The sequence below is a fragment of the Coptis chinensis genome, chromosome 2 (genome assembly GCF_015680905.1).
Source record: "Coptis chinensis isolate HL-2020 chromosome 2, ASM1568090v1, whole genome shotgun sequence".
NCBI lineage: Eukaryota > Viridiplantae > Streptophyta > Magnoliopsida > Ranunculales > Ranunculaceae > Coptis > Coptis chinensis.
In genome coordinates, this window is record NC_141457.1 from 105,823,707 (window position 1) to 105,835,107 (window position 11,401).

The 11,401-nt window shown below is 36.6% G+C and overlaps 2 protein-coding genes and 1 non-coding gene across 3 annotated transcripts; 1 reads left to right on the forward strand and 2 right to left on the reverse strand.

The window, feature by feature from the left end:
• Positions 1-53: 53 nt before the first annotated feature.
• Positions 54-127, forward strand: TRNAV-AAC (transfer RNA valine (anticodon AAC)). The gene has a single exon. It is a non-coding gene; the product is annotated as a tRNA-Val (tRNA).
• A 101-nt stretch (positions 128-228) lies between these two features.
• On the reverse strand, positions 229-1,475 carry LOC147520080 (uncharacterized). Its single transcript, XM_086594918.1, has one exon. The coding sequence runs from the start codon at positions 1,340-1,342 to the stop codon at positions 392-394; it is 951 nt and encodes a 316-aa protein (XP_086451044.1). The 5' UTR covers positions 1,343-1,475; the 3' UTR covers positions 229-391.
• Positions 1,476-2,811: 1,336 nt separating this feature from the next.
• Positions 2,812-9,216, reverse strand: LOC147520081 (protein PSK SIMULATOR 2-like). Its single transcript, XM_086591528.1, is given in 12 exon segments — positions 2,812-3,473; positions 3,610-3,654; positions 3,841-3,917; positions 4,677-4,710; positions 4,712-4,791; positions 5,248-5,348; positions 5,615-5,684; positions 5,848-5,945; positions 7,413-7,506; positions 8,038-8,128; positions 8,216-8,637; positions 8,725-9,216. Coding segments are annotated over 12 exon segments (1,881 nt in total). The 5' UTR covers positions 8,995-9,216; the 3' UTR covers positions 2,812-2,974.
• Positions 9,217-11,401: the final 2,185 nt, after the last annotated feature.

Here is an 11,401-nt window from a genome sequence, read left to right on the forward strand (position 1 = left end):
CTCAGTTGATTTATTTAAAATTAATATATTTAATTGATCGAATTATCGTCAGAGGTTTCGTGGTGTAGTTGGTTATCACGTCAGTCTAACACACTGAAGGTCTCCGGTTCAAGTCCGGGCGAAGCCATTTGGTTTTTTTTTCCTCCTAAAAAACAGATCATGAACAGGCATAGTTTTTAGGGAATTAATTACTAATAAAAGAACATCTTTCAATTCATCATTTGAGTATTTAACACTGCCAAACAAATCAGTTAAGAATTTAACACTGCAAACAAATACATACTTTCTTACAACAAATTGACACCACCACAACCAAAAGAAAGACAGGACACTGAGACACGAACGCACCCACAAAGGATCCCCTTATTCACAAAACTAGATAAAAACCCACCTAAAAGAGAAAACCGAAGTAACCCATCAAACCAACTAAGCAAACCAACCCCATTTCAAGCTTGACCCTTGAACACCCACTATCAAAGGGAGTGTTATCTACAAGGGGTTGCTGATTACTAACTCCAAAAGGCTGGTTCGATGAAGAGAAAGGCTGGTTTAAACTCTGTTGAGAAAATCCAAGTTGTTGTTGCTGTTGTGGTTGTGGTGGTTGTGGTTGTGGTTCTGATTCTGGTGCTAGTTCTTGCTCTTGTGGCGGTTGCTGTTGGGGAATGCCGAATGGTAGTTGTTGTCCTTGGTTATTTACTTGTTGTACTTGGTTATTTACCTGTTGGCCAAAGGGACCTTTTTGCCCATGAATAGGAGAACCAAATGGAGGATGAGCTGGTGACAATCCAGGTGCTCCTATAGACCCACAGTTTTGGTTAACAATCGGATTGTCACTTGCCTTCCATTTAAGTTCACCTTCTTTGTCCATTATCCGCATGTCACCAGTATCTATCAAGACTAATGTCTCCAAATGAGCATCGTCGTCCTCAACATCCGTATCCCATGCAGAATTGCTTCCGTCGTATATCTCAAGACCTGCATCAGAAAACACTAGAGTGCATGTGTTGACATTACTTACTACAGTGCACTCTGATTCCCATACACTTATGCCCGAATCCTGAACTTGAACATAGCAGAAATCCGTCCCAAAGCCCCCCGCACCTGGAGAGGTCTCACGACGTAGGAGGAACACGGCGTATTTTCCTGAAGGAGAGGTGAGGAATAATTGGGAAGAACCTGTTGGTGTGCTTTCATGACTTGGTGGAATGCTTGCAAGGACTTGTTGTTTTGTAATCCTTTGAATTGTTCCTGCAGGACTGAGAGCCTGGACAAGAAGAGCATAAGAAGAAAAGAAGAGAAGTGAAAGGACCAGACTTGTTTTTTGGACGTTGTAGCTCTCCATGTCTGAAGATTAATGCAATGGGAAATGGCTACGGAACTGATGGATAGAGAGATGTTTGGGAAGATTTATATAGGAAAGTTGGTGCAAGTGTGCAACTGGTTCCAGACTGAAGTAGGAGCAGTTGAAGAAAAAGAACATAAAAGTATTTTGATTGCATGACGAAGGGAGCGTATGGCCCCGTTCAGTTTATACTCTAAGCATTCAAGTCCTCCTAAATTCATAGCTAACAGATTATGATTGCAAGTCAAATATCATTCTTTTAAGAAATGGGATTAAGAATTAATATGTGATGCATAATGCACTCACAACCTTGACTAATAGTCTAATAATATTGGTTTAATATGGAAATCACACCAGATTACCATGTCGTACAGTCGTTGGTATGAGAGTACCTCACACCATTTAGATGAATGTGACAGTTACCATTCTAGTGTATTAGGCCTAACCGATTCAATAAGCATGTATACAATTTTAATTAATTGAAAGGTCGCAATTGTGTCAAAACTAATTATTTGATATATTAAGTAGGTATATGTGGTGGGAAAAATAATCTTCGGTGCTACTAATTAATGATGCTGGAAAGGAAGAAGAAAAGAGAAGATAGTGTTGTACTAGTTTGTATATTGTAAAGTGCAATGCATGGGGCAGATGGAAACATCAGCTCATTGATGACTGGGCTGCATGCCTGACTGTGCAGTGGTTCCAACTTCCAACACTTGTGATCAGAATTTAGCATTTACTTATACTTCTGAAATCTCCAGCCAAATTTTGGGTCGTGAAGAAGCATAAAACCTTAAAGCTAATAAAATGCCAATGCTGGAAAGGCATGAGAAATACCCGAGTAAATACTTATTACCAAACCCTGTAATTGGGTAAGATGGTGGTTGAAAAACTCGTGAATTGCTAAGAGAAAGGGTACCTAGAAGGACCTCAGCAAAGCATTGGAGGATCTTATTTTCAGAAACTTAAGGTTAATTTGTTGCACTCTTGCTCAAAGGACTAAGAATGGTGGTGGACTTCATCAACAATTTGCAGCTACCAATTAAATGAAAAATTACTACCGAGCTGCTGTATCATTCTAAGATCTCATAGCATGGACAACAGAATTCTTCCAGACACTTGGGGCGTAACAATAGAAATCGACCTAAATATGCTCCGAACCTTCTGCCAACACTAGGCAGTGCCTTTATTTCCAAGTATTCCAGGGCCAAGAAAGTCAGTGAGCTTTTACCTCAAGAAAGGGCTAATACCGGTCATCTTTACTTTCATCTCAAATGTTCCATTTCTCACGATTTGCCCTCAAGTTTCAGTACAAAATGGTCGCTCAATTGTTAGGCAAGTATTATATAATATAACAATCATTGCTCGCGCCAGTAACAACAAAGGAAGGATGGAAAACTTGTAATGTAGATCTTCTGTGACCTAAGAAAATTCTGTTGACCTTCAGCTCTTCTGAACAGTCGGCAATGGATTATCAGCACTAGCACCTTTATTCAGAGAGATAGCTCAAACAAAATTTGCAATACATATATTTATACACAGTAAAATTTTCATACATGAATATATCTATACAAAAGAACTGAGGAAAAATGAAGCCGAAGACACATCTGGCAATAGGTAACTGAAAGAGTCTCAACGGGGCGTATGCAATCCGTCCATTACATCCAACAAATTACTATTAAGTCGCTCCAAGTCTTGAGTTGCACTGAATCCCCTAGTTGGAGAGCTACCACTACTCCTAAATCCCAAAGCTTTGGTCCTCTTCTTCTTCTTGACTGTCGAAAACTCCTGACTTTTACTAATTCCAGGATTTAACTTTTTCGAGCACACATGTTGCAACATGTCTTGATCTACTTGAGAGAGCTGCAGAATTCTATCAGTCTTACTCTTAAGCGATGGGCAAGGTTCTCGCTGCATTTGTGATGGTAAAATAAGGATCTTGTGCGTTGGGGATCGAACAGGTACCATTGGCTTGAATCCGAAGTCTCGTTGTCTCACTAGGCTTATCAGATGGTGAAGCCATATCACCAATTCAAGGATGTATGAATCTGTCTTCTCCCTCTCTGCGTGATATAGAGTCTGGAGGCGGACAAGGTTATATTGACCAGATGTCTTCTTATTGAACTCGTTACTGTCATTAAACAACAACCTCGTAAATCCTCACTTCATAAATGTGGAGATTAGATGCATTCTGTAGTGCTTGAAGAAACGAATTGTAAAAGCAAGTAAAGGAATTAAAGAAATGAAAACTGCAAGTGTCGACTCACCCAGTGTTTGCCCACTCTCCAACCCATCCAAAACCTTGATGTGCTCTGAGGGACAAAATTCCAACAGTAAATTACAAAAGAAATGTACAGGATTTCACGTCAAGAATAGACGGTAATGAACAGAAAAAATAGAAGAAGTATTTATTCCCAAAATATTCCAGTTCTGCATCATTCAAAAGAGAACTGAAAACGTGCCGACATGCTAAAAGTGCACAGATTCATTCAACTTACTTGGTTGTATTTGCAGCTACAGGAACTAGCCACTGCAGGGTTTTTTCCATCTCAGCTTTAATCTGGGGGACTGTGAGCTGCACATAACCAAATGATGGATTAGTCATTAAACAGTAGTATAAGACACAAGAGAAATAAAAGTAAATGTTAGTATAGCTTCTACTGAAAATTTATTTAGCAGATCTTGATTGTCCCAGTAGAAAATGGAAAAATATGATGCTCCATGAGAAGTGCTAACAATTGATATTTCCTCTGCCAGTCGACATATCTCAAGTACATTAAGTTCATCTTCAAAACTACCGAGACACAGCTTCAAGTTCACTCAGTGCTTACGCCTTGCGGAAGGACGAAATTGCCAAATAAGAGCAAGTCCAATGGGGAGCTGTTAAAAGGGCGCAACATAGGATTATTTTTGGCCCTTTTAGCATGCAAGTCAAATTTTGCCATGCCAAAAACTTAAAAGTTGTTCCAATGGACGTTTTATACTTTAAAGTGCTAAATAGATATGGACAGCACAATTTCTGCCGTATGTTCATTAGTTGTACACATAAGTTGAAATTTATGGCAAAAACGGCACAATTTTGTCACAATTTAACACACGGGCAGCAGGAATTGTGCCGTCCGTCTCCCGCAACTCAATTGTGGCAGCTGCTACACAAGACAAGGCCACAAATTTAGCTGGGTTTATCACACCAGCCAAATATAAGACCCTTCTAGCGTCCCATTGGAATGGTCGTTTGGTGTTTGAGGTGCTATATGGCCTTTAGCAGCCCGATATAGCCCCCATTGGACTTGCTCTAACCCATTCTAAATATGAAGATTAACCAAGCATATACCTCTTCTTTGCAATCAAATGACTGTAATCTGGAGCAGAGAAGCCTTCACACCAGATGGCAATCCATGGTATAGTGTATCCCTCATGTTAGGAGGAAGAGAAGTTGGCCGAGAAACCTAGCAACATATGGATATTAAAGTGAAACATCACCAGTATATTCCACGAGTTTCTAATTAAACAAAAATCAGTCATAATTTTCATAAACAATGTCAACAACAAAGACTAATTTAAACAATGGGCCAGCTAGCCAGGGCCAGCTAATTCTGTTTAATTGCATCATCATTATAAGTTTTTCAAAGTTTTCCTTACAATTGATGCCCCTACAAAATTTACCTACCTCTTGATGTTTTGATGTTCAAAATACTAAGCCTTTGAACACGCGAAGGAAATGATAATGATGTTCAAATTTAAGAGGTAAATTTACCTCTTAAATATTTCAAGAGGTAGGAAATATTATGACTGATTTTTAAGAGGTAAATTTGAAAATATCAAGAGGAAATATCAAAATATTTTGAACACACGAAGTCATCATCATTTGAACACACGAAGGAAAAACAAATACTGATACTTACAATGTTATCTATCTGATTGATAATGTTGGCATAGTGCAATGCAAGACCAGATACCCCTAGTCTTTGAGCACTCTGATTTGTCGCCCTCCCAGCTAATGTATCTGGCACGACATACACCCAAGAATATTAGATGCCACAATCCATCTAATTGTACATCTCAAGCTTCACCAATGACAAAGTGATTACAACACTAACTACATTGTTTGAGTTAACGGAAATATGTCATCTATCTAATGAAAAATATTCTATGAATCCCACGAGACACCATTTCCATGCAAAAAGGAAAATGAGATCAGTGTACGAATTACAACTCTCATGAATTCAACAGGGTGGAAAGTGGTAAGTTCCCAGGAAAAAAAAAACATACTGCTTTTGCCAAAAGCTTCAACGATCTCTTGATGTATAAAGGTAACAACGTCAACAAGTTTTTCCATGACCTACAACAAATCCAACATTAAGAAAGAAAGTGAACTTTAACATAAATAAGAAAGTTAAGTACAGTACTAAAATTTTCACATATGAGAAAATGCACTGTAAGGAAATCATCGGGATAGATGGAAACTAATTTGCAGTAACAGATAATTGTTCATATAGATATACCTCTTCCAAACTTTTGGACCAAAGAGATTTCTTTTTTAAGCCTCTTACAAGCTTTCTTTGCTGTTTAAGCTCGCTATGTAAAATCATGAGACCCTCTCCTACAAAAAAAATGAATGCTGATTCAGAAAGCATGCAAAGTCTTAACAAGAATTTTTATAACTCGGTCAAGAGAGATAAAACAGAACAAAATGAAATTCATACACAAGTCATTGTTTACATGATAGAAGCATCGAATTGATAGCTCACATTCTTGTGGTATATTACAAATTAATGAAGATACAGTGCAAGGATAAAATTCAGACATGTTTTTTCCTTTCAAAAATAATCAGCACTGTGCTTGAAATGATATTTCTTAATATTAAAGGTCAACATTGTAGAGTACAAAAACACCTTATCTAAGGGGAAGCACCCTATAGTGGGTGGTATGGGTTCAAAAAAATAAACAAAATATTCACTGATAAAGCAGTGTCAAAGTAAACTTAAAGAAGCAATGGCACTACTTTTAAGTTTTAACAAGTGGCATAAACAATGTCATCACTATATCTCCAGAAAACAATGGTGCATGGTCACCTGGAGAAAGCAGACAAGTATACAAGTAATATCTTTTCACTAGCTTAACGTCAAAAATGAGATCTATAGAGGGGGCATAACAACGTAAACGCTGGTCTAGCATGGGGTACAGACATTTTATCAACATCACTGTGGGTGTACAGATGCTCACATACCCCCCATGAGCACTACAGCTGGTCACTAGACTGCACGTTTGAACCTACAAACTCTCAGGGACTACCATTGTGACACCATATTACTACTACTTTACTACAAAATCGAACGTAAACAAAGATATGTGCAATACAGTAAAACAAAGATTCACATGTAAACCATTTGGGTGGAAGCACACTTAACAACAACCCTGGTGGCACACACCAAACATCATTATTACCAGGATACCAGCCTCACTGCAGTCTAAACAATTTCCTTTTCAAATTGCATGGACTTATTTCATTGGTGAGGTAACCATACAAGTCATGTTACTTTCAAGTTTCAACACTTAACAGATACTATTGACTCGCAAATCTCTTCTTTCGGTAGTATGTACGAGACAAGTATTTATGTTTTCTAATTTTAAGGTGCATCGTGTGTGATATGTATAATAGTAGTTCCTATAAACAAAAGTTGGTATAATATTTTCACATATAAGAAGCATAACAATGATTAATTAGATCATAGGTGTTAAATAAACAAGAAGGGTCACAAGGTTGCTCTTACAATGAGCTTGACTTGAAACTTTGCAATGGATACCCATCCTTGAATTCGGTTTTCTCTCCGTTGACAGATAATCAATTGACAATTATCAAGGAAATATACTTGTGAACATTATTTAATCGGAACAAAGGGAAACATGAAATATTTGTGCAAAACCATACTCTCTTTCAATGTCATGCAAAAAACTACATGCTGTCATTTTCGAGAAGACCATTTGATTCTGACCACCAAACTGTTTCTATGAAACCAATGATAGACTAAGAAAATAAATAAATAAAAAGATGCTGCAAGTGATCAACCTTTTCGAGGGAGATGTAAAGACTCTACTTCCTCAAGCTTCCGCCGATAATCTTGCTCAAATCTGTCTAAAGCGTGCAACTCGTGATACAATTCCTGTATATGAAAGATAAATCAGTTTGAAGTACTAAATCTAACAACAACTGAGCAGACGATTAATCATGAACACAAGACAAAAGCACAGACACATGTTCATGTTGCTTTGTGATACATACCATCACCTGTCACTGTGTACACCGTACCCAATGCGTATCTTGTGATGGCATTGTATCTTACATTCTTACAGAGACATGAGCATGTGGATGAGGGGTTCTATCAAGTTCTTTTATATAAGAGAGCCACTTCAAAGTACCATTCCTACAGAAGTTATGAAAATCTAAATAGTTGGGAAAGGATCCTCCACTTATATCCCACCATACCTGATAACCAAGAGACACGAAACCTTTCGGAGCAACTGTTGTTCATTAGGAACTTTACTGGTCAAGACTTAGGAGGTTTTGGGTCCAAGGTCTTGGATTCATTAATTTGACGACTTTAGGAGCACTGGTAGTTTGAGGGAAATAAAATCTACAAAGACATTCTCACAGCAGTCACTGAGCTAAATAAAATATACAAAGACATACTTACAGCAGTATGTTGAGCCAAAGTTGTAAGCTCTTGGATTGTCATTTCCGCCTCTTCTTTATGTTCTTTATGCGGTGCGATATCGGTATCCAGTCTGAAACATAAAAACCATTACAGGACATAAGTTTAATGTCAGATATTAAACTTGTAAACATCAAAAGGTATCCAGCATATACCTTACTTTTGAAAATATCGATTCAGAAAGTGCCACTGAGGATCTTTACACTTGTCTCCAAATCTAACAACTTCTCTAGAGAAAACATCAAATTCTTCCCTTTTGTCAGCAGCAGCAATTCTAAGCAACTCCTCGACATCAGTAGACACAAGTAGTTGTACTCCATCAGAATGAAGGACCCCTTCTTTCAAGAACTGTGTATTTTCCTTTGAAAGAGACTGTAACAGATTTGCTCCTTTAACAATTGTATTAGCTACCTCAAATGCCAGAATAGATATTTTATTCCCACGTGATGCCATTCCAGAAATAAAACCACCACTGCTAGGGTTCAAATTTGACATACTACTTCCGAGTGTGTCTAAAACCTCCACAGCCTTCTCCAGTCCAACAATTCCTGCCCTTCCCAATAGGTATCCCATTTGTGGTACCTGTAAAACCCACTTCATTATTATTATTATTAACATATCATATAAAATTAATTTTAAAAAAAATGAAAACTTATATATACTACCGACCTTGTAAGTAGCTGATCTGGCAGTAGTAGAAGGATTTAATTGATTCCGCTTGTTAGTAGGTATACCCAATTCCCCAGAATGATAATCCATTGGTGAATAAGATATCGATGGTGTATCATTTTCTTGCTTACTATTATTATCATCATCATAAGTCGGAGTTCTGATGAAATTACTCGAATACCCTGAATTGTTATTGTTATTCTTCAGTGACGACGGCTCTATTACTAAACTTCTTTTTGATACCCTCCCACTCGAACATACTCCCCCCATCTTCAAATCCAACTGAACAGAGAGAGATGGGGTGAAATCGTGTTTGTTGAGGTTGAATTTAGAATTGAATTTCAACTAGAATTTAGAGGATGAGTCATAATTGCGGAGAAAGAGAGAGATAGTGTCAAGTAAAGTAACTTGATTTTTACTACTTATTGCGTGTGAATCGGAATTGCCAAGTCCCGCCCGCCGCCGTGTTTGTTTGGTGCTTCATGTCCCTATTTTACCCTATTGCCCCTCTTTAAATTGCTTATCCAGTCAAATCAGTTATTTCTTTGTTCCAAACGTAGTCTCAATTCTCAAAATCAATAGACTTTACGGATTTTAGAAAATCTCGACATAATTCGTGATGAGTTGGTTGAAATTTATGCTGAAACTTTTTAAGGATTTAACAATTTATCATTATTTTTAGGGTTTTGTTTAGTTCGTGAGGGCAGAAGTCAAAGTGAAGTCCACAACAAAAAAATAAACAAGTGTTTTGCCGGCATTTGAACAAGAGATGAGCCATCGTTTGAAAACTTCAAAATGGAACTTTTGCCGAACTTAATAAAATTGAGGACATTCCCGTCATTTGAAAGATTGGTATCTATGTCACACGTCGCATCTTAGATATTACTTATTCTTACTTTTCCAAGTCTTGAATTAAGATAAAGTGTACCTAATTCTTTGAAGTGGTCTTCCGCATCTAGTAAGCTCAATAGTATAGTGCATCTCCAAATTATACCTCACACATAGATTGAGACCGAGGTTAAGGTTTTATAAATTTTTTTGGGGGTTATGTATTATCAATATAAAATTTAGTTATTTTAGTTATGTATTATCAATATAAAATTTTTTGAATACATAGAGGTTCGTACTCAAAATAAGGGAAAAGGAAAGAAAAAATATTTTCGTGTTTGTTACCTCTCTCTCAAAAATTTAACTATGACGACACAAACCTTTTCCATTTCTATGAAGCCATATGGGAAAAACATAGTCTTCTTATAATAGGACCACTCTTATTTTTCTTTCCTTTCCGTGTAGGGCGTAGGGCGTCATATCAAACCCAAGTATTTTATCATTAATCTATTCTTACTCTTAGAGAATATAAAGGGACGGACCGATAATAAAAATCAAGTAACACACAATTAAATCGAGGGCAGAAAATCTTTGCAAAGTCATGGCTTATTTGTTCTATCCAAATATAAAAAACTAAAGCTTTTATTATACTATTTATTTATACTTTTTCTTTAATAAGGTCTCATTCTGTCTTCACTATTCACTTTACTATTATGAGTTTAAAAAAAAAAAAAAAAAAAAAATCGGTCGTTTTAATTCTTCCATAATTTCTAAAACCAATTTATTTCAATTCACAACAAAGATTTGCTAATTCTGATGGAAAGAATTCAAGAAATGATATTAGAATAAGATATAAGCATTTAAAAACCCTAATATTAAACTATTTTTTTCAATTCAACAAATTGGCTGAGTTTTTTAGAGACAAAAAAGCTCAGAGTGCACGTAATATATGGAACAGACCTATTAAAACAGTCTATATAAGTGACTGTGGAGAGTTTAAAGTGATCAAACCTTTGTTTTATCCCAGTCTGCCTTGATTGTTCCTTTTCAAAAGGTATGTTTATAATTTGAATGTTTTACTTCATCTACTAATACGTTTTGTTATCCCTTGTTAATTACATGGTCAAAGTGGTAAACACGCTTCATGCTATTTTATTTTCTGAAATAGTATAAGCACTCCCCTAAGTCAGATTCGGTCGACCTTGTATTTTGATTATGTGTATACACTCCCCCCCCCCCTAGGTCAGATTCCTGGCTCCGTCCCTGCCTCCACGTAGGCTTCACGTAAGTGTGATTAGGATTTTATAACTCTAATTGCATACTATTGTATAATTTATAAATATCCACACTCTATACTCTCCAATACTCTTCCAATGGAGAAATGTAAAAAAAAAAAAAAAAAAATTGATTTTAAACTCAGACGTCACTTAAAGTGACGTTTTCTTTAATTTAAAGTGGGGGCGCCCACTTTAAAAAAATTACAAATTATAATTTTAGACCTAAAAAGAGACGTGACTTAAAATAACGTCCGAATTTTTTTGTTCGGACGTTGGTTAAAGTGTCGCCCGAACTATTTATCAATTGATAGCGAGATAAAGAATTCCCCACTTCTTTTATCAGCTAATAGTCTATTACCTACGGTATATCACCCCATTGGAAAAAGTTTTTTGATACTTGAAATATAAACTTTACATTCTATACGGTTACACCCTCCATTGGAGATTGGAGATGCCCTTATAAATAATACGAAATATAGATTACGGAATTCTGAGACACTCTCAACGTAGTCTTACTGCCATGTTATCGGGAAAAAAAAACGAAGTCTTATTCCAACTTTAAAAAAAAAAAC